Source organism: Rhinolophus sinicus, chromosome 9, assembly GCF_057876585.1.
Source record: "Rhinolophus sinicus isolate RSI-liver-muscle chromosome 9, RSI-T2T, whole genome shotgun sequence".
NCBI lineage: Eukaryota > Metazoa > Chordata > Mammalia > Chiroptera > Rhinolophidae > Rhinolophus > Rhinolophus sinicus.
Genome location: NC_142509.1, coordinates 32967823 through 32993215, shown reverse-complemented (window position 1 = coordinate 32993215; position 25393 = coordinate 32967823). Strand labels below are relative to the sequence as shown.

Sequence of the window (25393 nt, the reverse complement as noted above, 5' to 3'; positions counted from 1 at the left end):
CAGCTGTAACCAGTGAGCCATTGGCCACTAATATAACTACTGTGGCTATGCTAGCAGGAAAATGGGGGCTAGCAAGAAGATGGCGGCTGGGCTGGCAAGCGCGGAATGCAGTTAGGATGGTGGGTTGCGGACAGTGTGGATTCAGCCTCCAGTGAGACTATAGTGCCGCCAGAGAGAATATAGTGGTATGACTCCCCTACCTATGGCTCCGTGGGTGTTCCTTTTTGGCCTCACCACATCCTGCGTTCTTATGTGGGGAGCGGGACCAGAGACCCCGCATGCCATCCCGCACGACAAATGGCGCAGCGAGCAGGGGTCCCCCACACGACAAATGGCGCAGCAAGCCGGGTACGGTGCCGGCCAAAGCTCTCCAAAGGGTGGTGGAGCAATTTGTGCGTCAGTCTTAGGAAGACTAGGAGGAGCAGCTGCTGGAGAGCTGGACCCCTGTGGAGGGGTGGGAAGACGTGGATGGTTCTCCGACCAGCATAGGCTGGAGAAAGCAAAGGTTATTGCGGCCCTGTAGACTGGGAAGTGCTTGCTGAGGCAGCCCGGATGCAGGACTTATAGTCCCAGGAGGAAAGGCTTGCTGAGCCCTCCATGGGAGATGAGGGTGAGGTCAAGGTCGTCCCTCACCCCCAGGACAGCCCTGGCGACTGACTATGGACTATGGGGAGTTGCCTTCCATCCCTAATTTAATGGACCGTTTGACTGTTTGCTTGGAGTTTACCACCATGTAGTGGAGTTGGCGGATTATGTTTTGCTTTTGTGCCTTGACAGGCCACCGTCGAGAATATGTGAGAGCCGCTGGCTGAGTCCAGGAAGTCGGGCTGTGCCCTGAGAGGCCCTGGCTGTGTCCAGGAAGTCTGGCTGTGCCCAGAGAGAGTGGCAGTGTCCTGAGAGCCCTGGCTGAGTCCATAAAGTCTGGCTGTGCCCAGAGAGAGTGGCAGTGCCCTGAGAGCCCTGGCTGAGCCCAGGAAGTCTGGCTGTGCCTAGTAGTACTGGTGGTGCCCTGAGAAACCCTGGCTGTGCCCGGGGAGACTGGTGGCACCCTAAGAAGCCCAGTAAGTCTGTCTGTGCCCAGAAACACTGGTGGTGCCGAGAAACCCTGGCTGTGTCCAGAGAGCCTGGCTGTGTCCAGGATATTGCATTCACCTCCAGGCTCCTCGCACAGGGCCCCTCGCAGAAGATGCTTGTGAGATTGTGAGGCGAGCCTGTAGGGGTGGAGTGTGGGGACAGAGCCCCAAGGTGCAGTTTCCAGGCTCTCAGCCTCACATAGAAAGGTGCTGGCTTAGGTAGTAAATGGCCATCAACTGTGATTGGATGGCCATCATCTATGGCTAGTTGGCCATCAGCTGTAACCAGTGAGACATTGGCCACTAATATAACTGCTGTGGCTACACTAGCAAGAAAATGGGGGGGCTAGTAAGAAGATGGTGGCTGAGCTGGCAAGGGTGGATTGCAGTTAGGATGGTGAGTTGTGGACAGTGTGGATTCAGCCTCCAGTGAGAGTATAGTGCCGCCAGAGAGAATATAGTGGTGTGACTCCCCTACCTATGGCTCCGTGGGTGTTCCTTTTTGGCCTCACCATGTCCTGTGTTCTTGTGTGGGGAGCGGGACCAGAGACCCCGCATGCCATCCCGCACGACAAATGGCACAGCGAGCAGGGTCTCCCTCACGACACACCCATTCACAGGGCACCTGCTCACAAAAGCTCCTCCATCGTGGACTGGCACGGGATGTCCACAGGCCCGATAGTGCAGCTGCCGGAGGCCACCCTTGACCTCCCCAGGACCCAACAGGGGCTGAGGAGCACAGGGCTTGTAGCAGGACAAGATGACCTCTGGGTATGTGGTGAGGCAGTATTAACCCCTTCACAGTCAGAGAGGAACAGCTGTGCCCTCTACCCCTGGACTCTCCGTCCCATCTCCCTCCCACAGTCCACTCCCAGCTCCAAGGCTGTCCTAGCAGGAAGAAGGGGACTGACAGCGTCGGGGCTCTCCCACCTCGGGCAACTGACCTGTCCTCTGAGCCTCTTTTTGCTCATCTGCAAAATGGGGACGCCAACAGAACCCAACACTAGCTGGGGTTTTAGTGTCTGGGTCTGACCCTTCCAACTCCTCAAGCAGACTGCACTCCTGATCTGCCAGAGGTGCTCAATAAACATTTATTACATTAAAAATACATCTGTGGGCCTTAGGCACTCAGGGCTCAGACCTGTGTGGCCATCACCTCTGAACCCAGAACACATTGCAGCAGCAGGAGCCAAGTTGCCAGTCAGGTCTTGGCCTGCCTGGCCTTGCTGGCGAACTCCTATGCATCCTTCAAGACCCTGCTCAAACATCTCTGTCTTAGGAACAGGCAGCTGCTGTCCCTCTGTGGCCGTACAGCACTCTTCCATGGATGATGGGTCCTGCAGGGAGCTCCCTGGACATCCAGCACAGGGCCAGGCACAGGGTACACAGGGGCCATTTGCTGATGTCCACATTTGGACCAAGCGAGAGGCCAAGTGGCTGGGTCACCCTTACATCCTCTTCCTCATCTTGCCCTTCTTGGAGTGGGCGCCCCGGCCGAAGGCGCCCTGCCGTAGCTCCTGGGCACGGTGCCGGTTGCGGGCCGAGAGCTGCTTGAGGCCCCCACGTTGCAGGAAGCGCACCTTCTGGGCTCGGCGCCGCTGCTTCAGGATCTGCTGCTTGGTCTTGAGCTCTGAGCGCACGCGGCCGGCGGTGGCGCCTGGCGTGCGGGGCTGGGAGGTGCCTGCGGGACAGGAATTCAGGGAGCTCAGCCTCTGCATCGACTTCCAATGTCTCTTCCCAGAAGCCTCCACACTGCTTCCCTGCCCCCACTCCCATTCTGCATTCATTGCTGTGACCTCAGCCTCTGGCACATAGTAGGTACTTAATAAAGCTCATGTGATCTACGACAGTGGTCAATAGCATGGAAACTTAAGCCAGAACTGCTGGAGTTCAAACCCCAGCTGTGGCCTCTTGGACATTGGCCAAGTCACTTAACTTTTCTGTGCCTCAGTTGCCCCTTCTGCGAATTACTGAATAATTGCCCCTACCTCACGGTGCAACTCCTCCTAATGAGGGGTCAATGAGTGAACACCTAAGTGTAGTGCTCAGACCTGTCCCATAGCAAGGGACTCCAGGGTGTGACTGTTATGATTATAAAGCCTTCACCAAAGGTTGACTGCACACCTTCTCTACGCCGGGCCCGGGGACCCCGCAGTGACCGACACAGACGTTGGAGTCCAACCCCTGTGCCCGTGGCCTGCACGTTCTAGGCTTTTTAGATGAAAAGAGGCTGTAGCATAACCTTTCTTTGTCAGGAGAGGAATCACGGGAGGCCAGAAAGGGGAAGGGATTTGTCCAAGGTCACACAGCAAAGTGGCAGCAGCAGAGGTCAGTGTCCTGCCTCCCCTGCTCTGCCAGGTCTCTGAGGCCCTGCCTTCCTGGCTCCCTCACCATCCCCACCCACAGTGACCTTGGCAGAGCTCCCAGACAGCTGATCATTAAGGCGGCCCCAGATGTCTCCACTGAGGCCAGGGTGCCTGACAGGGACCCATCACCTCCAACGAGGACAAAGCACAGGGAGGAGAGCTGCTTTGCCCACAGCCACAGGCCACCCACACCCCGTAGGCCCAGGGAGCACTCAGCAGCAGCCTGCTCCACCGCAGGTAAAAGCAGGATCTGAGGAGTGAGGGTGAGGGCTCGGGGGAGGCAGGGACACATCCATGTACACAGACAGAGACCAGGAGGGGGAAAGACAAACTGAGACAAAGCCTGGGAGACGTGTGTGTGCAGGCGTGCACATGCCTGCACACGTGTAGAGAGGGACAGAGACAATGAGTGGGACAGATGAAAGATCCAGAAAGACAGAGGCAACAGAGAAAGGCTGAGAAATGGGAAGAGAAACGATGGCTGGGGGACAGTCAGAGGTGGAAAGAGAAGGACCCAGAGAGAAAGAGACCTAGAGAATGAGAGGAAGTGTCAGAGAAAATCAAAGACAGAAACAGAGAGAGCTAGAGAGAGAGAAACAGCGGAGATATCAGCGGAAGGCGAAATGCTGACAGACAGAGAGGAGACCACGCAGAGAGAGCACAGGAGGCCCTGAGGGAGGTGGGGGACAGCCACAGGGGTCCTGGCAGAGAACAGGCCACAGGCTAAAGGACACAAACTCACAGAGACACCGACGGGCAGGGACCAGCCTTGTGGGGTTGGGGTGTGTGTGTGGGGCTGACAGAACAAGTAGGGCTAAGACCCACCGAGAGCCTGGGACACAGCCCCAAGTTCCTCTCTCCCCAGGAAAGGCCCCGGTGGGAGTGGCCGGCAGCTGGGTGACCCAGGGCCAGTCACTGCCCTTGTGACCTATTTCAGTGTCCTCGCCTGGAAGAGGGGGATTCTCAGGCTTCCGCCCCCAGGTCACGTGTGGCAAGCCTCCAGCACAGAGCCTTTCCCCACACATCAAGTGGGAGCACTCTGGGACACAAGCTGGGAGTGGGGGGCCGGGCTCCAGCCCCTCCCTTCAGAGCATGGGAGGGCCGAGGGGCTGACCGTGCCCTGGCATGCAGGGCAGCTGGCCCACCTTGTGGCCGGCAAGCACAGGGTCTGGCAGATGGAGCGGTTCCAATCCCACCTTAGCCTGCCACTGGCTGAGGGACCCAGGCCGGATCACAGAGGACCAAGTCCTCAGATGACCGAATGTAACACTGGCCAACCTGTTCTGAAGTACATCCTACCTTGGCCTCGGCCCCGCTTCCCACGTCTTCGCTCTGGGCCTCGGCGGTCAGATGCACCTTCCTCCTCCGAGTCACGGTCATCGATTTTCTGTTTCTGCTTCCACTTTTGATAGCTGGGAAGCGCGTTAAGGAAGCCTCCTTGTAGGATTCTGAAGCCCTTGAGAATCCGGGGCTGAGAAGGCCCCGCCCCCTTCAGCAGATACAGGCCCCACCTATAGGAGATGCGGGTAGGCGCTCAGCCCCGCCCCCTCCCACAGCAGACTGGGGTCGGTGTTTGGCCCCGCCCCCCGACATAGATGAGGGTAGAAGCCGCTTAGCCCCTCCCCTCAGGATACAGGTCCCGCTTATAGGAGCTGCTGATGTAGCGGCCACTTTCTGTCTTGATCTTCTTCTTGTCCTCCTGTCCCGACTGTCCCACAAACCGCTTCTTCTTACGGTCCCTGCAGGAGAGGGAGTTGAGAGGGCTGCCGTGGAGGGAGGTGGCCATCTCCTCTTGGGGCCTGTTTCCTCCTCTGACCCTCTCACTGGGTTGTTGGATTCCAGAAAAGCAGAGTGGCAGTGTCTGGCATGCAGAAGGTGCTCAATAAAAGGCCGTCCCCTGCCCCTCCTCACCTTTCCCTGGTAGCCCAGGTCTCAAAGATAGTGTAGGGGTCATTAGGAACTGGGGGCCTGGGGCAGGGGCAGGGTTCCCAACCCCTCGAGGGTTTCCAATCCCCACTCTGCCACCTCTTAGCTGAGTGTGTCTGTGTGGGGGGAAGGGGTGTCATCGTCCCTGCTGTGTTAACCATAGGGGAACAAGACAAAGGGTCACCTTTCCTGCTGTGTGATCACATGGGGACAGATAGGGGGTCATAGGTCATAATCCATGCGGTACAGGACACATTTCCTATTCTAGGGATCAAAGGGAGTCAGGACAGGCAAGGGGTCACCTGCCAGACCACGTGGCAGACAGGCAGGCAGGGAAGGGCTGTGCCCCGGTGTTCACTCACCACTTGAGCTGCTGCTGGCCCCTGTTCAGGTTCTGGGCCTCGTCCCCCATCAGGTCCAGGACAGCGCCAGCCACCTGCTGCTCAAAGGCGCCCCCATCCCCACCGACTCTCAGGCTGCAGAGGGAGGGTGGGGAGACACCACAGGGTTGATGGGGCCCATCAGGCCCCGCCTGCCACACACACCCCCCCAGACTGGCGGGCCACTCACCCCCGCTCGCTGTCGAAGTCCTTGGGCCGGTAGGGGACATAGAAATCCTGGTCCCGCTGCCGGGCTTCCTCCTTCCGCCTCTTCGTCCCCCGGTCAGGTCCTGGCCGCTGCCGCTTCCGGCACATGACCTCTGTGAAGATGTCCTGGCAGACCGAGGCCCAGTCACATCTGCAGCCCCTGGGAGCCCACCTGCCCCCCACAACCAGTCCAGCTGGAGCTGAGGGCCAGGGGCTCTGTGACTTGAAATTCTTGGTGTTGCCACTTAGACCCTCCATTTCGTCCTCTGCATGTGCAATACAACTCCGCCTCAAGCACCAGCAGTGGCAGGACAGGTTGGGGGCGGGGGCTAGGATGCCAACCAGGGAGGGACCCACGTTCAGTCCCAGCTTGGTCTCCCAGGCTGCATGTGCCCAAGGCCCTGCCCTTCTCGGGTCTGGCCTGGCTCTATATGACAGGGACTAGTCCAGGGGTTTTCAACTGTGTGTTTGGCTACTGAGCCCTCTGTGCAAATCAAATGTATGAGAGATGGACTGGTGGGTGAGCAGGCTCAGGACCCTGCCCACCGTGCGAACAGGACGCCTCTGCAGTCCCTAGCCCTGCCTTCTGGCGCGAAGCCCAGTGTCTGATGCTGCCCGTGTCACGTCCTCACTGCTGCCAATAGTCCCTGCTCGGCCCCTTTCCACCTGCCCTGGACCTCAGACTGCCAGATGGTGATGACAATGATACAACCACCACTGGGAATGTGTCACGTGCTGGCTGGCATCTGCCCTGCAGGCTCAGGACCTGGTAGCACAGTCACTTAGCTGCAGTGCTCAAGTCCATAATGTTCTGAAAATCAACTTTCCTGAAATTCCCTTGGTGGCAGAAGCTGACCAGAGCTGCCGAGAGGCTACCTAGTTGGTGTCTATCTCATCGGTGAGGGGACCGGCTTGTCGCATGGCAGAACCTCTGGGGACACCCCAGGACCCGCTGAAGTATTATGTCATACACAGTGCACCTATCCTAAAGATACTGAATCCCAAGACGCATCTGGCCGCCAGGGTTTCAGGTGAGGGACGGCAGACAGTACAACGACCCCATTCTGCAGACAGGGAGGCTGTGGCTGTGTTGCTAATTTCCACGAGTGTCAGGAGTGGGACTGGAATCATTGCACGCACCCCCAGCGACTGCTCTGAGCCCTGAGGACAGCCCCATGGTTGCTGGGACTTGAGCTTCCCCTTTCCCCAACCCCAGGCCCAGACTCCAGGGTCCCCAGGGCGGGGCCTGTACCTCCACCTTCTCTCCTGCCTCCTCCTCCTTCTCCTCCTCAGGCGCTTCCTCTTCCAGTGCCGGGCAGCTTGGGGCTGGGCCAGCGGGGCCCTCCTGCCGCCCCTGCCGCCCCTGCTGGAAGCTGGCGATGGCCTTGTGGTCCTTCTGCCGCTTGGCACGCATCACCTGGCTGCTCTGGTCCCGGCTGGAGGCGTTGATCTCAAAGATGGTCTGTGAAGGGGACACCCCAGTCCTTCACCCACTGGCCTCTCCTCCCCAATTCACCCTCACCAGCCTGGTGGGCTCTCTACGGCATTCCTCCCCAAGTCCTTTCAACCCTGCCAGGGTGGGTACTCTCATTATCTGCAATTCACAATTAGAAAGGGAGCCCCAGAGAAGGCAAGCAATCTGCTCAAGGTCACACAGCTGGGACGAGCCCAGGTTCACCTGGCTTTGGAACCAGTGCGCTTAGCCATGGCGCTCCGGCTCCCCTATCCTGATGCCGGCTGGCTGGCAGGCTTGCCCACTCCCAGGCAGGTCTTCGCCTGCTTTTTTGCACACCTCCCCTAGATACAAGATGGGGGGCCTATGGGAGTCGCGAGGAGACGAAAGGCTACGGAAGGCCAGCTTCTCAGGCCTCTAACAGGCCTAGGGCATGTCACTCGGTCTGTGAGCCTCAGTCTACCCATCTGAAAGTGGTAGGAAATGGTTGCCACCGGGGGAACCTGCTGTGGACCCGCAGGGATGGTTCCAGAACGAGGGGCGTCTCTTGAGATGCTGACAGAGCCAGAGTTGCAGATTGAGAAGCTGCAAGCTCAGATGGGAATCCCGGCTGGGGGCCCGGGGCTCAGAGCTCCTGCCCAGCCTCACTCACCGCCCGCGAGCGGTAGTTCTTGATGCTGTCCACCAGCCGCAACCGCTGCAGCTCCTTCTCCTCGAAGCGCGAGCCTGGCAAGGAGGGAGCGTGAGGCCAGGGCTCGGCCCTGCAGGGTCCGCCGCCGCCCCCACCCCTGCCCGGCACAGGGACTCACTGAAGAGGGGGTGCAGGCCCAGCGCCGCGAGGTCCAGCTCCTTGGCCCGTTTGATGGACTCAGGGGAGGGCGCCGGCCTCGAGCGCACGTACTGCTGCTGGGCGTTGTCGGCCACGCGGCCCAGCCCCCGCAGCTCCAGCGACGCCTCCAGGGTGTTCCGCAGGCCGCAGTCCTCCTCGTCTACCACGCTCTGCGGCACGCGGCCCAGCACGCCATCCACACCCACCGCACCTGCCACCCCACACGGAGCCGGGTCAGAGGCCGGCCGCCAGGCCCACGCGCCCGCCGCCCCTCCGCCCCTCACCGGCGCCACTCTGGCCCGTGGATCACAGAATAAACCCCGTGTCCAGTGCACTTAGGGCTACGGTGGCCGAGTCTGTCCTGAATATGCACAGACTTTTTATTCTTGTCATTAGTCCCTAAACAATATAGTTTAACAACTACTTAGCATTTACATTTTATTAGGTATTACAAGTAACCGAGACATGGTTTAAAGCATACGGGAGGATTGCCCAGGTTAAACGCAAATACTGTGCCACTCTACATAAGGGACTCGTTCGTCCTCATATTTTGTTATCTGTGGGGGTCCTGAAACCAATCCCCCCCAGACACCCAGGAACAACTGTATAGAGATCTTCTCCTGGGGTCAAATCCAGCCCCACCCCCTACCAAAGCTAGGACAGCTTTGTCCCCCACCCGAACCATGAACTCCACGAGGGACCCCAGCCCCACCCCAGCCTCCACTCACCTGAGGGCTCCTCGTGGGGGCGGGCGAGGGTGAGGGCACGGCCCAGGAACAGGTGCAGGTCCAGCAGGTAGGGGACCTCGTCTGGGGCCACCAAGGAGTAGGCTGTGCCACTTCGGCCGGCCCGGGCCACGCGGCCTAATGGGAGGAGGTGGTCAAGCTTCCACAAAGGAAAAAGACCCCACAGCCCAGCACAAGTCCCACCTGCCCAACGCTAACGGTGCAAGCCAGGCCAAGACTTCCTGAGCTACTGTCCCCACCTATGAAAAGGGAAGGAACAGCAACAGTCGCCAGGGTTACCTGCACGAGAGTGTGTGAGCCAACACAGTGCTCTGGGAAGTTAGCAGAAACAAAGACAAGACTCTTCGTTGTCAGCACCAAAGGTCCTCAGCATCCCCACTTTGGGGATTCCCCCCCTCAAAAGTAACCAGGGATGAAAAAATTCACACACAGGATGTCTACTGCAGCTCTGCCTGGAACAACCCCAAGTTGGAAACCACTTAAAGACAAAGAGAGCGGATTGGTTAATTAGCCAATGACCACATGGTGGGAGTTATACAGCAGAAAAAAGGGGCTGGCAAATGAGCCCAGTGGCCAAATCTACATCCTGCTCGTTTGTGTGAATAAAGTTTTATTGGCACACAGTCAAGCTCCTTCATTTACATACCATCTATGGCTGCTTTCGTGTTACAAGGGCCGAGATCAGTAAGGGACTATATGGCCCATGAAGTCTAAAATATTTACTATCTGGGCCTTTACAGAAACAATTTGCTGACCCGTCAGAGTGACTTTTAACGGTGAATGGAAAACCTGCATGACATACACCGATGCAAGGAAAAGGAAACTGAGAAGAACCCCAGTGCGATTCTAAGTTTGTGTTGAGTAAATCCATGTGTAATAGCATTTCATTCTGGCTTGTTTCTGCATCTTGCAAAAACAGTGTCACCACATTTGGAAGATTCATTTGGGGTAGTATGATATACACTATTGGTCACGTGGTGCACAAGAAATTCCCTTTGGGGGTTCTGGGGATCCCTCAAGGAATACACAGGGTCAGCTCTTCCCAGAGCAGGAGAAACAAGGGTACAGCAAGCAGCAACCAACAGGGAGACAAGCCCCCAGACGCGCAGCTGGGGATCCAGGACAAGGCCTCCCACAAACCCCAACTGGTGGTCCAACCACTTCTCCCGGGCCCCACCATGGGCAGCCAGAATTCCTTTATTCAACAATGTCCAGTCCTATGCAGAACGACTCAAAGGACCCTGCCTGCCAGGTTGTTCTCACACACACATTAACTTACCTGTATTTATAAACACGTTTATGAGTTAAAAGAAGGCAAAGAAAGTAGAATGGTGGGTGCCAGGGGCTGGGGGGGTGGGTGGGACTGAGGAGTTAGTGTTTAATGGGACAGAGTTGGGAAAGCTGTGGAGATGGGATGGTCGTGATGGTGGCATAGTAATGGGAACGTACTAAATGCCACTGAACTTACACCTCAAAATGGTTAAGATGGTCCTTGTAGGTGTATTTTACCACAATTTTAAAAAAGGCGGCGGTAGGGGCAAAGGACACACCAAAGTGACAGCCGTGTCATCAGAGAGGCCATGACAGTGAAGAGGGGGGTTCCGACCCCAGCCACCCCACTTTGCTACCTCTATGACACCTGGCCAGTTATCAGCCTCCTGGCCTCGGCTTCCTCATCTGTAAAGAGGAGCTGCTGCTGTGGGACCCTCTACCCAGGGCTGCTGTGAAAACAGAAAGAGCTGCTCCAAATAAAATGCTTGGGGCAAGGCCTGCCGGGAGCACTGGGTGAGCAGTCACCGCTACAATCACCAGGGAGGGACGCGTGACTTACTGCCCTCTAGGCACTTTGCTTCATTTTCCAATTTTCCTACCATGTGCGTGTCTTCCTTTTTATAACTGAACAATGATGTGGAATGAGTTGGCCTGGGAGGGCTGAGGCGAAGGTGGGGCCTGACCTGCTGACTGGACAAAGCAGGGAGTCAGGAGATCCCGTCTGCAGTGGCGGAACGGGAGGCAGAGGGCATGCTGCGTTATTTAAAGGCTGCAAAGATACCCAGGGGAGGCGCTAAAGGGGAAGAGGAGGATGAGGGGCCACAACATCGAACACCACGACAGGAGAGAGAGAAGCCCAGGACTGGGGAATCCGGAAAGTGGAGAATCACCTCCGTAGAGCCTGGGGCTGTCCATTTTCCTCATGCCTGGGCTGTCCCCCCGAGACCCTAATTGATCGGTCGAGTCCCTGGGCCTTGGTTTCTCCACCTGTAGCGGCAGGAGTCCAGCCCTGCGCCCTCAGCTCCCACCAGGGCTCAGCGGCCCTGCTGGCTCCTTACCCACGCGGTGCAGGAAGAGCTTGCCCTTGGCCGGGAAGCTATAGTTGATGACGTTGTCCAGCAGTGGGATGTCCAGGCCCCGGGCCGCCAGGTCAGTCACGATAAGGGTGGAGCACTTGCCGTGCGTGAACTTGGCGAGGTTGATCTTACGGGCCGTCTGGTCCAGGGCGCTGTAGATGTGGGCACAGCTCACCCCCTGGGTCCTCAGCAGCTGCTCCGAGCCAAGATGGGAAGGGGGAGAGGGGTGAGGAAGACACGCGCAGGAGAGGAGAGGAGAGGAGGCCGGGCCGTGGTGGGGGTGCCACGACATGGTGGTGAGCCTCATCCTGACTCTCACTCACAAGCTGCATGACCTTCGTGGGGCAAGTTACCTAACCTCTCTGGGCCTTCACTGTCCTCATCTGTAGAATGGGGAGAACAACAGTGCCTTCCCTGTAGCTCTGTTGTGAGGACTAAATAAGTTAATACATACACAGTGCTGAGAACAGGGCCTGGAACATAGGAAGCACCGTGAAAGTGGTAATGACTCTTTAAAAATTACTATTTTGGTCTCATTCATCAGTGACCCCAGCAGCTGCACGCTCTGAGGAAGCACCGTTAAATGTATGTCAAGTAAGTGAAACCCAGTGAACTGTATCCTCAGATAACAGACCCCAGGTGTGGCTGACTGGGGGTGGGTGGCGCTGAGTGGAAAGGGGCCCTGGCAACCTTCTGGGCACGGGGACGCCCCATGCTTTAATGTGGCCGAGAACCCCAGGTGTACACTAATGGAAAAACTCATCAAGCTGTCATGTAAAATTAGGGCACTTCACACAGCTTACTGCATGCAGGGTACACCTCAATTTTAAAAAGCAAAACACAGGGGACACTGAAAATCTACAGCAAAACGTTAGGATGGCTAGGAAATACTTCAAAATAACCTGGATGTAAGGGAATAGCAGAATCAAGACTGGCCGCGAGTTGATAACCGAGTATCTAGGAGTTCATCATGTTATTTTCTAACTTTAGTATGCGTTTGAAATTTTTTATAAAAATGTCTTTTAAATTTTAAAAAAAGTTTAAAAGAGTAAAAAAGTACCAAGCCCTGGCCAGGCCCGTGTCCCGCTCTCGTGCTGCCCTCTGGTGACCGCAAGTGGAACTGCGGCCCCAAGCCAATGGAGGTGCAGGTGGTCAGGAGGTGGTCTGAGGGGTGTCTTCCCCAAGCCCCCAGGCCCTCTCACCTCACTGACGTACTCAGCGTGGTGCTTTGTGGCCACGAACACCACTGTCTGGTCCTGGGGTCGCACCACACTGCGCAGCAGGTGGAGCAGTACAGCAGCCTTGGTGTCCTCTCGCACGATGAAGAAGGAGGTCTACGAGGAGAGGGGCCATATGGGTTGGCTCTGGGGGCCCTGGACAGGAGCCTGGGGAGGGGTATGGGCACAGCCTCACCTTGAGCTGCTCGTTGAGTTTAGTGTCCACGTCTAACCGGATGAGCACGGGCTCCGTGAGGCCTGTGGTGGGCACAGAGGAGGGTGGAGGGGAGTCACTGCGGGACATGCCCCCTACGCCCCAGTCCGAGTCCCAGCCCCCAGCCCTGCTCCCCCTGCTCACTCACCCGCCCGGGCAAACTCCACCAGCATTTTGGGCAGTGTAGCAGAGAACAGGACGGTCTGATGGCCCCCAGGGAGGCGGCCGATGATTTCCTGCAGCTGCTCTGCAAACCCCATTTCAAAGAGCCTGGGAGGGTGAAGGGCAGAGGGCAAAATGGGGTCAGGAGAGGGGCTTCCATTCCAGTGAGTTCCAAGCCTCAGTCACCCTCATTCCGGCCACTTTCTCCCACGTCAACTGGTGTTTGCCTCACATGTTTCTTTAACTCAGCTCACTTTTTCTCTATTTGACAAGTTCATCCTAGCAACCATGACTTTGAAATCTTGGGTCCGTTCTGTTCTGTTTCCTACAAATTCGTGTTGAGATAAATGACAGCAGCCCTTGCTCTGTGCCAGGCAGTATTCTGAGTACTCGACAAATATAAGTTCCTGAGTCCTCACAAGTACCCTGTGAGGTTTGTGCCGTTTTATCCCCACTCTGTAGTTGAGGCCACCAAGGCCCCTGAACCCCAAGTTCACAGAGCGGAGATTTGATCCTGCCTGCACTCTTAACTTGTGCTACTTTTTCCATCTTTGAAATCATGTTTGTTTTTTTATTATTCTTTCCAATAGTCCCCAAAATAATATAAAGAAAACTGTTGGTCCAGGGAGCCCACCAGCTCCGGTGGTACCTGTGGTGTGTGGCTTCTGGGGAGATGTTGCTTCAATCCCGGCCACACGGGTCTCTCCTGGCGGAGCCCTTCCTCCCAGCCAACCTTGCCTCCCTCTGCTTTCCCGGCCTTGGGGACAATCTGCACACAGTGCCAGGGGGTTCTGCAGCCTTACCTGTCAGCCTCATCGAATACCACGTACTCCACGCTCTGCAGTTTCAGGTTCATCTCCACAGCCACATGCATCAGGCGCCCGGGGGTGGCAATGATTCTGGAAGGGGGCACGCAAGCCAGGCTCACCAGCAAAGCCCCCCTCCCTCTCACTCCCCAACCACTTGTCATTGGGGGACCTCAGGGCATTGTCCCCAACTACTCACATGTCAGGATTTTCATGCAGGGCCGAAAACTGGTCTTCCATTCTAGGCAGAAGGGAAGGTGTCGGCTTGATAGAACAGGTCTCTGTCTACTCCCTCTCCTTTCCCATACCAAACGCCCAGCTGAGTCCCACTTCCTGACCCTGGGCTTGCAACTGGGGAAAGGCTATGGTTGAGATCCTAGGCAAAGGCAATGCCCTGCCTGACAAGAGATACAAGTTCAAACATACAAAAGCACCAATACGACAAAGAGTTTTCTGAAGCCACGGGCTCGGAGCTAGAACCCACCTCACTCCCTCTCCAAACTTTAACAAAGCCGCCTTTGACCCACAGCGCCACCTACCAACTAACCCTGGAACTACCAGCTGTACGCAACATAGAGTCCAAGTTTCCTGGATCTCATTGTTCTTAATCTCTTGAGCACATACATCCCTAACTTTAGTCATCCTCTGAAACACCCCTGGGACACCTGTAGGAGCCAGAATTCAGGGCCAGGCATAGCCCAGGGAAGCACTGCTCACAATCATGAGCTACAGAGATAATAAATTATGATGCAGACAAAAAAAGCACTGGACAGCATAACACTCAGAATCGCCACTGACAGGTGACAGTGACTTTGAGAATAAGGAAGGGGTGCCCTGTGAGGGCGAAACTGTGCAATAGGGAGGGTGGCGGGGCAGGAGACTGGGTCTTTATCTTAGCTGTACTACCAAACCATTGCATGGTTCTGGGCCCAGCACCTCCTCAGCTTGCTCACCTGTAGAACAGGTGTGGTGCCTGCCACCTCGGAAGGATGGTACCAGCACATCAGGAAAAACACATTTTGCAAATCTGAGCTATTAGAAACATGCTTCGATTTTTGCGCATTCTACTTTTAAATAACCCACAATTACGTAGGTATATTAACATACACACAACTAAGCTACCCGCTGAGGTGACCTGTGTGTCACCAGCTCTTTCAGGAGCATTAGAACCTCTTTCTGAGTGTACTGCTTGTGTGGAAATTACTTTTGGGATTTTACTACATGTTTCCCCAGTTAGTTTTTTTTGGAATGTGCCGAGAAGTTGCTATGGTTAATAAGTCTCACAGGCTCCATCAATCTGATATCCTGGAGGCACGTGCTTGCCCGGGGTGACTTCCCCCCCCCCCCATTCCAGGGGACTCTTACTTGTCCCCACCCAGAATCAGGGCAGTCTTGAGGCCAGTGAACTTGCCCAGCTGTGGAGAGAAAGAGAGAGAGAGAGTTTGAGAGAGGGTGATGGGGAGAAGACTCAGCCCGCTCTGACCGCCCCACTGGTCCCAGCCCAGCCCAGCAGCCCCTTTCCCCCAGCCCCGACCTACCTCCTTGGTGAACTTCATGGTCTGCAGGGCCAGCTCTCGGGTGGGTGAAAGAATGAGCGCTCGGGCCCCGGTCTGGGCGCTGCGGGTCTTGAGTCGCTCAAACATGGGGATGAGGAAGCACGCTGTCTTGCCACTGCCCGTCCGGGCCATAGCCACCACGTCCTTGCCATCCAGGATCACCGGGATGGTCTGGAGAGGAATGAATGGGTGAGTGGTGGGGTCAGCGCCTGCACCCAAGCACGTGACCCAGGGCTTCAAGTCCCCAAGGAGGGGGCGAAGTAGGTGATCTCAGTGAATGGGATGGGGCCTGTCACCCAGCCCTGAGCCCATTCTTGCCAAGGCCTGTTTGCACACCTCCGGGGACGGGCAGCTCACCACCCCCAACTCTTTCCACTGTTGGAACATCCTTCTTCAGGTTGAGCAGACTCTACCTCCCTGTCTAGTCCTCCTCCTCGGGACCCCAGAGGAATGTCTCCCTCTCAGCTCGATGTCTCAGAACAACAATCATGAGCCCTGACTGATAACAGGGCACCTGCCAGCTGCCTGTGCAGGGCTTAGCAGCGGGCAGCCTTAATGGCAAAGGAGCCCAGGGTCGAGTCTCCACTCTACTGGGCCCAACTTTCCCCACCTGTGAAACAAGCAAGCTGTGTGTGGCTTCAGAGTAAAAGGGGCGAGAGATGTGACAGCCGGGACAAGGGGTGGCTCTCCAGGGCCAAGTGGCTTATCCCCTCCTCCCAAAGCCATCCGCTGTCCCTGCTGCGTACCTTCCTCTGGATGGGTGTCGGCACCTTGTAGCCCTTCTTCATGATGCCTTTGAAGACCGGGTAGCTCAAGCCTGGGAAAGACACGGGAATGGCCAGGGGGCCGGGGGAGCCCCCACGGCACCACATTCCAGAAAGCTACACAGGACAAATTACTTATATCGTCAATCAAACGGCAAGAACAAAGAAAAGCCATACAGCAAAACTGATAAGACTGAGACTTAAGAAGACAAATCTACCTATTGTGGGCTATGAACCTTATGTGAAATCTGTCTGAACACACGCTTAGTGCAGTGAGACAACGGGGCATGTAAATGCTGATGGAGTCGTGGACAATACTGTGTGCTTGTGTCAGGTGTGTACAGTCCTGCCTCTCTTGGAAGCGGGAAGTAGGAAGGGATACAAGGAGTGGATTCCAAGACTCGCTTCAGACTCCTCCGGGATGATGGGGACAAGTAGGTGGGGCGTGGCTAAAGCAAGGCCAAGTTTAACACCACTGAAGTTGGTGATGGGGATGTGGAGACCCACAGTATTCCGTTTTTCATATGTCTGTAACTTATAATTAAAAGAAGAGCGTATTCCATGACCAGGGCAGGCGATAGGTGCGGGCATGGCCGCTGACCAATGAGGTGCATGGTACTATCAGGGCGAGGTGGCGGCTCTGGAGACTGGATGTGACTTGGGCTTGTGAGGATGGGAGGATAGTGGGAGGCCCAGAGACAGCAAAGCACCATGATTTTAGCTGCTTTCTGCGCAATTACCTTTGTAATTCAGAAAGGCGAAAAATAGTCGCGTGTAGATGTTTTTATTTGCTTTTCTAATTTTATTTTTGATGAATGTTAGCACATTTTTAATATAGTAATTGGTTGTCTAGATTCCTTTTGTGAGTTGACTATTCATGTTCTTCACTCAGCTCTCTATGGGGTACCTGTCGTTTTCTTATTGATTTGTTAAAGTTCTTAGCATATAAAGGATACTTACTCTCTGTGTGTCCTATAGGTTGCAATATGTTCCTGACAGAGGTTTACTTTAACTTAGTTTACAGTGTTTTTTGGCTTACGTGTGTCTAACTGAAAAAAGAGTCAAATTAAACAGTGCGTGGGTCACACTTAGAAAGGCCTTCTTTTCCTTTCTAAGATGATAAAAATGTTCATCTTGATATTTAAATCTTTGCTCCAGATGCTGACTTGTAAACAGCAAGGAAGAGAGTTCAGCTTTATTGCCACCTAGCCGGGTGTCCCAATCCCACCCCACTATTCCATCTTTCCCTCTGTGCTCTGAAATGCCATTGTCATGCAGTAAATCCCCAATGTCTTTGCCTCTACCTGCACCAGCATCACCATCAGTCCTGCTCTAACCGCTTTCTCATTGTGTCAGGCCTGCTGTCCCCACAAGAAGGCCCTCACTGGCTTGGACACCATGTCTGCTGCCTTGGTCAACCCAACACCTACCACAGCGCTGGGCCCAGAGCAGAGCACAGAGGGCCCCACTGCTACTCCCCAGATCCCCAGATGGCTGGCTCACCCACCCATGGACTGGAAGCCTCCCGATTTCTTCTTCTTCTTGTTCTGGGCTCGCACCATTTCTTGCAGGTCGGGCTCCACGTCCGAGGTGCATTCTGAGGTGGGGAAGGTGGGCAGTGGTCTGCCAGGTCCCAGCTGGGGGGGAGGAACAGAGAGGCAGCAAAACTCCAGGCACCATCAGACCACTGGGGGCAGGGAGGGGGGCTGCCCTGTTCCCAGTCTGCCCCCCATTCCAGCCTCTGACTCGCCTGCCAGGTCACATGACTTCTCTGCTAAAGGGCTCTCTTTTGACTGGGCCAGGACAGGGCAAAAGGGCAGAGAGTGGGGTCTGAAGACAGACTGCCTGCGTTTCAATCCCAACTCTGTCACTTACCAGCTGTGAGACCTCACGCAAGGGACTTAATCTCCCTGAGTCTGTGTTTCCACATCTGGGAAACAAGGATGACAAAAGTACATGCCTCACAGGGTGCTGTGAAGACTAAACAGGTATGCGTGAAGCTTAGAATGGCACCCAGCACATGGTGATATCATAACCATCATTCTAGCCTGTCATTCAAAGCCTTCAAAATGAAAAACTCTATAGAGCCCATCAAAACATCTACTATGTGTGGAGGTACTAGATTTTTCCAAGCTGCCTTGTCCCCCTCTCCCAATCTTCTTTCTGATTAATCACCTCTCCTTAACTCCAGTCTCTCTCATGCCTGCCTCTTCTCTGCCCATCCAGAACCCACTTGTCCTAACACAGCTGAGTCCAACCCAGACGCCTCCTCTGGGGAGCCTTCTCAGACTACAGAACTATCCCCTTCCTCTCAGAAATAACATGTACGGAGCACTAATTCATAATAATGGCTAGAACTCACACGGCATTTATTCTAAGCCAGATGCTGCTGTGGATTAACCCACTTAATCCTCACTATTACCCTGGGAAATGAGAACTATTATTTTATCCATTTTACAGAGAAGGCTACTGAGGCACAGAGCGGTGAAGTGACCGACCCAAAGTCACCCGCCAGACAGCAAGTGGGGGATCAGAGTCTGTGCTCTTTGCATTGTGACCCTCTATGGTCCACTACACCATCTAGGTCAGAGCTGCAGCCTGTCTATGAGCTAAGGATGGTTTTTACATTTTAAAAGATTGTAAAAAACCAAACAAAGGAGACAGTGACCTTATACAGGCCTGCAAAACCTAAAACATTTACCATCTGGTCCTTTGCAGTCATGTGCTCTAGACACATAACAACAAAGTGCCTGAACACACCCGTGTCCCACCAATATTTATGGAATAAGCAGAATATACGAACACTGTCATTTAATCCTTTTCACAGTCTGTGACGTACATATAATTATCCGCATTCTATACAAGTGGAAACTTCTGCCTTCTACAGATGTGGCTCAGAGAGGTTAAGCAACTTTTCTAATGTCCCACAGCCAGTACAAGATTGGTCCAGATTTGAACACAGGGCTGTGCCAGGACAAAGCCCTTGATCTGAACCACGCACATATGTGGGCTCCTCTTTGGTACTTAGTACTCTGCCCTCCTGTGCTGCTCATTACCTTTATCAGTTACTTCAAATTTAGAGCACCTACTCTGTGCCAGGCACTGGCTTGGACAGGGAACAGTGGGCCAAGATCTGGTCCCTGCCTTGGAGTGTAGACCCCTCTTCATATAAACACCTGCTTGTTCACCTACCTACCCAGAGCTGCTCTGTGCCAGGCACTGGCTGGGCACAGGGCTGAGGGGACTAAGGAGCTAATTCTGCCTGCTTGGTGTTCACACACCTGCCCTCCTTCCCCATTTGCCTACAGTTGGCACTCAGTAGTGGAAATAGCACAGGCCCTGGAACCAGACAGTCCCGGGTCTGAATCCTGGCTCTCCTACTCACAAGCTATGAGATCTTGGTCAAGTTCCTTTAACCCTCTAGGCCTCAGCTTCTTCCTCTGGAAAATGGGATGACAATACTTAGCTTACAATGTTGGTTTGAGGAATAAATGATAAGGCTCCTGAAAACTCTTAGCACAGAGCCTGGCACACAGTAAACGGTCAACAAACCCAAGTTTTATTTATTACTATTAGTTTCCCAGAGATTTGGGGGCGTCACTGTCCCAAACTACAGCGTCCCGCCTCCCCTAAATTCAACCTCTCAAGAATCCCCTAAACTCCAAACTCAGATCTTCAAAATCCATACTTTTCATTGGACGAAACGGAACTAGGACCCGCCCCCTGTGTAGGAGATAGCCAATGAGGGGCGCGAACAAAAGCCGGCCAAGAAGGCCCGAAGGCCCCAGCCTCTGGGACGCGTTGGCTCCAGCCGTCAGGACCCGGGGCTTGACAGGCCCGAGACACGTGCTCAGGCCGGCAAACCTGCCGGACTCCTGGCCAGCCGACCTCTCCCCACCCTCACCAGTGCCCACTCCCCAGCTGGGGAAACGGAGGCCGCGGGGCGCTGCGCGGAGCCGGGGTTCGGGCTCCAACGTGTGTCCCAGCCCCGCGCTAACCTTCTGGGCGCGGGTGTCATCTTCCGCCTGGATCTCAAACTCGCCGTCTTCCGAGTCGCTGCTGCGGGCCTGGGGGGCCGCGCCCCGGCGTTTCCGGAGCCCCTTTTTCTTTTTCCACTGGGCCATGGCAGCTCGGGACCGTGGTCCAGCCCCCGGTCTAGTACCCGCCGCCATGCGGGCCCCGGCGCAGGGAAACGGGAAGGGGCGGAGTCTGCGGGGACGTACCAACGGCGCGGCCCTGGTCGCGCTCCCTCCCTTTCTGCCGCCCCAGGAGGCTTGGCGCGCCCTCTCACCATCCCTTGACTGGCCCGCGAAGCCCCTCTCGGAGGCTTTGGGGATCTCCGGGGGCGTTCAGAAGCGGGACCCCCCTCCCGGGAGCCAATGGTTCCGGCCATGTCGCCCCGCCTCCGGCTGGTTGCTGTTTGAGACGCGCGAGGAGCACACGTCGCTAGGGCCTGTCTACCCGGGGTGAGTCAGTCCGCGCGGTTCCGAGGGCGGGGGTTCTGGGCTCCGGGATTCCGAGCTCCAGATAAACGTGGGTCATGGATGCACCGCGGGTGCTCACGCACCCCCACAGAGGAGTCCAGAGCTGGTGGGGAGAGGGCACTGAGGGTTACAGCCGACATCCGTGAGACAAGATGCTCTGGTAGGAAATAAGAATTCAGGGACGTCAGACGTCAACCCGGACATTGACGTGGGAATTGGGGCGTGTGGGGTAGTGGGGGATGGGGGAGGGATCCCCCTATAGTAGAATGGTTAAGTGCACAAGCTCTGGACTCCTATCAGGTTCAAATTCCACTTCTATTTTAGTTTTGTAGGTGTGACTTACACATGTGACTTCACCTTTTGAAGCCTCAGTTTTGTCATCTGTAGAATGGACATAAAGTTTCTTCACAGGACTATTGAGAGGGTTAAATGAGACAATGTTTCTAAAGCTCTTTGCACGAGGTAGGTATGAGATCAAAACTGATTATTATTACTTTCCCATAGATATATACAGGATGTAGGGACCTGTCCTGTCTCCCCCCTCCCACCATTGTTTGTTTTCTGGTTGGTGCCAAAATGGGCACAGGTCCCATCTTTCCTTTATCTCCCTAGCGTTTTATAAATATTGAGTACACACTGTATGCTAGGAATGCATAATTATTAAACAATTGCTAGTAAGACCCTCCCACCCCCATCATTCTGACAACTGAAAAAAAGTCAAACAAATTTCTGAAATGTCCCCTGGGGTTGGCAGTTCCCCTTTGAGGAGGACTGCTTGAGGCAGAACCTGACCCTTTTGCCCTTGAGGGAGAACCTTAGGGACCTAAGAGACTGCCAACCCTGATCTGCTGGCACTGCCGATGACAGAGGGGTGGCACTCTGACCCCCTTTCACAGGGAGCCCTGGAGGCAGGGCCAGGCAGGCAGAGCAGGCCCACTGTCACCTGGGACCACGGACAGCATGAAGACCCCTGTGGAGCTGACCATTACTGGGATGCAGAGCCTTCACCGCCAGCACCGCTGCCGGGGTGGCTACCAGGTCAAGGCCAAGGCATCGTATGTGGATGAGACTTTGTTTGGCAGCCCTGTGGGCACCCGGCCCACACTACCAGACTTTGACCCACCCTGGGTGGAGAAGGCCAACAGAACCAAAGGAGTGGGCACAGAGTCTTCACGGGCCTCGGGGGCCAACAGAAGCTTTGAGACCACCTCCTCCAGGGGCAGTACCCCCACCCTCACACCAAGGAAGAAGAACAAATACAGGTAACAGGAGGGGGAAATGCACTCCTGTACTCAGTGTAGCCACCTAGGCTCCTCTTAGAACCCTGCTATTCACATGCTGTGTGACCTTGGACAAGCACCTTGACGTCTCTGGGCCGCAGTTTCCTGAGGTGAAAAAATGGGAGCTCATGGGATTGTTAAGAGGATTAAATGAGTGAGTTGTGTACAGTGCTTGGCACGGTAACCTGGCCATTAGGAAATTTTCGATAAATGTTAGTAATAAAGGTTATGACGGTGGAATACACATTCCGAAATGTCACAGACCAGGCATCTGAGGCCCAGAGAGGTCAGGATTTGCCCAAGATGACAGAGCAGTTTGCATAAGATTATTAGTGTGACTGATCCATGAAATGACAAAGCTGTGGTAGTTCTGCATTTCAGCAAGTCCTTTTGAAAACAGTTCTTGTTTCATTTTCATGAACAAGTTAGAAAATCAGGAGATGATGCTAATGGTTATAATTAGATTATAATTAGATTATTTGGGTTATTTCGGATTAATACAGCCTGGAGAGGTATCTAGTGGTGAGCCACAGAGCTCTATCTTGTTACCTGTGGTTTGGACAGAGACACAGGAGACTGGGGTATTAATCAATTCTGGCTTCCATGACAAAATACCATAGACTCGGAGGCTTAAACAGTAGAAATGTATTTCTCACAGTTCTAGAGACTTGAAATCCAAGATCAAGGGGCCTGCTGTTGGTCTCTCCTAAAGCCTCTCCTCGGCTTGCTGATGGTCACTGTTTCACTGTCCTCACATGGCCTTTCTCTGAGCATGTGCATGCCTGGTATCTCTTCTTATAGAAACATCATTCCTACGGGATTAGGGCACTGCCCTTATGATCTCATTTAACTTTAATTACCTCTTTAAAATTTAACATGAATTTTAGGAGGACACAATTCAGTCCATAACAACTAACCAGTCATATTTAGGATCCATTCTGAGTCAGAAGGGACATACCATAGTGTCAAGATAAGGGAATGGTGCCTATTTAAGGAGATACAATTCAATGAGATAAAAGCAAGATTCCTTATTATATCTGGTTGGGGGCGATGCACCTGACAAGTTCTGTGAACCACAAGGCAGGCTCAGGTTGGCATTAGCAGCGCTGATACCTACAACATGGCTGAAAACACTGATGTCAGGGTAGGCTGCATTAACAGAAGTATGGTGTCCATATCAAGGGAGGTTATGGTCAACCCCATGCTCTCCTAAAGGATGGAGTTTTGTGCTGGATGCTGAGAAGTAGAGGGTGTCAAGTGAGAAGGCACATAAGAGATAGAGGTGTTATTGAGCAAAAACTGCGGCACCAGACAGACACAGGCTTCAACCAGACGTGTTTTGAATAGTTGAATCAAGTGACAAAAGGCTGACTTTTCAAAGATTTGTAGTTTGGGAATGGAAGGACTTTCAGTCCTGGCCAAAAAAACCAGGGACCTGACTCACAGGTATGCCATGAATACTTGTGGAATTAATTTAAAAAATAATTGCTGAATAAATCTAATTAAAGGTGAGAGGCCTAAAAGCCTTGAGCCAAGCTGGATTTGAATCTTGTCTCTTCCCTCCTTCTTGCTGTGGGGCCTTACCTTCCCTATGCCTCAGTTTTCTTACCTATAAAATGGGATTATCACTTTCCCCCTCCTGTGGATGTTGTGAGAAATAATTAGATAATGCATGTGACATGTTGAGTCCAGGGCCTGCATATATACAGCCACCAGTAAATATACAAAAATTTAAAGAGATTCTCTGGTGAGGACAGGTCAGCTTATAACTGAAGTTCAAACTGAATATCCTCTCCATGACAAGCACTGTGTTGTGTAATTTCAAATTCAATTTCAAAGTCGGAAGGACCATGGGACTGCAAAGGGTTTGGCTGATGAGGTCACTAGGAAAAAGGAAAAGTGGTGGATAAAAGAAAAAGTGAAGGTTATAAAGACTAAGGGTATATTAATCGGGACTCTTGGTTGCAAGTGACAGAAAACTTACCCAAAACTGGCTTTAACAGAAAAAAGGACATTTGGGGCTCATATAACAGGGGCTCAAACTGTCATTGGGAATCTGTGTCCATCTGAGTGCAGCTTTCCCTCACACATTCCAGATGAGATGGCTACCGGCTACTTTGCCCTTACAGCTGCCAGCTTATCAAGGCCAGAAAAACATCTACTTCCTAGTAGTTTCAGCGAAGGTCCTATAGCAAACTCTCATTGGACAGAATGGGTCATGTGGCCATTCCTGAGCCAATTAGTGTATCCAGGAGAGTAGAATATGCAAATTGGCCAGGCCTGGGGTACATGCCTGGGGGTGGGGTCAGGATGGATGGGTCACTGGATGCTTGGCAGGAGCAAAACAACAGAGATGGGGGTAGTTGTACCTGAGGGGGCTGTGGCCTCACTATGGGTACCAGGTTGGAAGACAGGGACTTCTGGGATCTACAGGCAACCCTTGCTGCTGCAGGTGCCTGGTAGGGGGTGGGATGGGTGGGGATTAAGATTGTAGGGTTTGTTCACTCCCCCAGTTCACTGCATTTGTCTTCCCTTTGCCAGACTGATCAGCCACACTCCTTCCTACTGTGATGAGTCACTATTTGGCTCCCGACCTGAGGACACTGGCTGGGAGGCCCCGTGGATGGCGAAGGGGGATGCTGCAAAACTCCATGCCCTCTTCTGGACACCCCCAGCTACCCCTAGGGGAAGCCATTCACCCCGCCCGAGGGAGACCCCACTGCGTGCCATTCATCCAGCTGGTTCCTCCAAGACAGAGCCCACGGTGGCGGCAGACTCCCGGAAGTTGTCCGTGGATGGGTTAGACTTTCCACGGCCTCTGAGGCGGGAGCGTTCCCATTCCGTCACCGGCCTGAATATCCCCAGCACTGGCCGCCCACCCACCAGTGGCACCCACACAAATGGGCCTCGTGATCCCAGGCCTTCCCCGTCGGGGGTGACCTTCCGGAGCCCCCCAGTGACTCCCAGGGCTCGTTCAGTCAGTGTTTCAGTGCCAGCTACCCCCCGACGAGGTGGGGCCACCCAGAAACCAAAGCCCCCTTGGAAATGAGTTTCTTGGTCCTTCCAACAGGTTTGCCCATGGGGTCACAGCACAGGGTACAGTTTCAGAGGACGACACAGGTGGGGGTTTCCAGGGAGACCACCAGGCATTGGAGAAGCACTCATGGGGGCAGACACAGTAATGGTGGTCAGAGCGTCCCCTATTCTGACAATCTGTAGTTGTTCCCTCCTCCCCCCTCCATGTGGATTTAGGGCCACCCCTTGAGATGCCTGTTCTAGTCCTTTCAGAGCGCTATGCTGTATCAGTGCCAACCCAGGATGTCCCCCCAGGGGAGACCCTCCACCTCCCCTTTCACTCCCACATGTCTTGCCGCTGAGTCTGGAGGCCCCTGGAGTTTTTCCAGGCCCAGTGTGTGGACCACGGTTATCTGGGTGGGCATTTTTTATTTTAATAGTCATGTATTTATTTTCATGTATTAAATATATCAGTAGCTCATTAAAGCCATGACTTCTAGTAATTTCTTTTTCTTTAGGGCAAAGGACGGTGTTAGGCCTGAGTTGACTTAAATAATAGGGAAGTGG

General features: G+C 54.3%; 3 protein-coding genes across 8 annotated transcripts in view; 2 read left to right on the top strand and 1 right to left on the bottom strand.

The window, feature by feature from the left end:
• CFAP73 (cilia and flagella associated protein 73) overlaps positions 1-17560 on the top strand; it is a 34494-nt gene extending 16934 nt beyond the window's left edge. For 3 of the 5 annotated variants that reach the window (XM_019733915.3, XM_019733914.3, XM_019733911.3), the window contains one exon: positions 778-2179. The gene's annotated coding sequence lies outside the window, so the exon portion shown is untranslated. Of the gene's footprint in view, positions 1-777; positions 2180-2352; positions 2488-17403 lie in introns of those variants that run through there. The other 2 variants (XM_019733912.3, XM_019733910.3) reach the window with 2 other exon arrangements.
• Positions 2142-20219, bottom strand: DDX54 (DEAD-box helicase 54). The gene is made up of 20 exons (XM_019733905.3): positions 20046-20219; positions 17555-17684; positions 16030-16100; positions 15266-15454; positions 15093-15142; positions 13927-13968; positions 13725-13820; positions 12908-13029; positions 12742-12803; positions 12531-12662; positions 11311-11521; positions 8963-9097; positions 8215-8445; positions 8058-8131; positions 7205-7414; positions 5936-6078; positions 5728-5841; positions 5074-5178; positions 4739-4851; positions 2142-2754 (listed from the first exon to the last, which is right to left on the bottom strand). The coding sequence occupies exons 1-20, from the start codon at positions 20217-20219 to the stop codon at positions 2522-2524; spliced, it is 2637 nt and encodes an 878-aa protein (XP_019589464.3). The 3' UTR covers positions 2142-2521.
• Positions 20220-20373: 154 nt separating this feature from the next.
• RITA1 (RBPJ interacting and tubulin associated 1) lies at positions 20374-25312 on the top strand. Of its 2 annotated transcripts, none has more exons than XM_019733916.3 (4): positions 20374-20513; positions 20856-20993; positions 21428-21793; positions 24353-25312. In XM_019733916.3, the coding sequence occupies exons 3-4, from the start codon at positions 21492-21494 to the stop codon at positions 24858-24860; spliced, it is 810 nt and encodes a 269-aa protein (XP_019589475.3). In that variant the 5' UTR covers positions 20374-20513; positions 20856-20993; positions 21428-21491; the 3' UTR covers positions 24861-25312. The 2 variants fall into 2 exon arrangements, with proteins under 2 accessions (XP_019589475.3, XP_019589476.3); XM_019733917.3 differs by lacking the exon at positions 20374-20513 and adding an exon at positions 20554-20691.
• Positions 25313-25393: the final 81 nt, after the last annotated feature.

Coding starts and splice junctions, on each gene's coding strand:
- DDX54 (XM_019733905.3), bottom strand. CDS start 20,219: ATGGCGGCGGGTACTAGACCGGGGGCTGGACCACGGTCCCGAGCTGCC. Junction 13,969..15,092: donor CTGATTCTGGGTGGGGACAA/GTAAGAGTCCCC, acceptor CCTTCTGCCTAG/AATGGAAGACCAGTTTTCGG. Junction 5,842..5,935: donor GACTTCGACAGCGAGCGGGG/GTGAGTGGCCCG, acceptor CTCCCTCTGCAG/CCTGAGAGTCGGTGGGGATG.
- RITA1 (XM_019733916.3), top strand. CDS start 21,492: ATGAAGACCCCTGTGGAGCTGACCATTACTGGGATGCAGAGCCTTCAC. Junction 21,794..24,352: donor AGGAAGAAGAACAAATACAG/GTAACAGGAGGG, acceptor TCCCTTTGCCAG/ACTGATCAGCCACACTCCTT.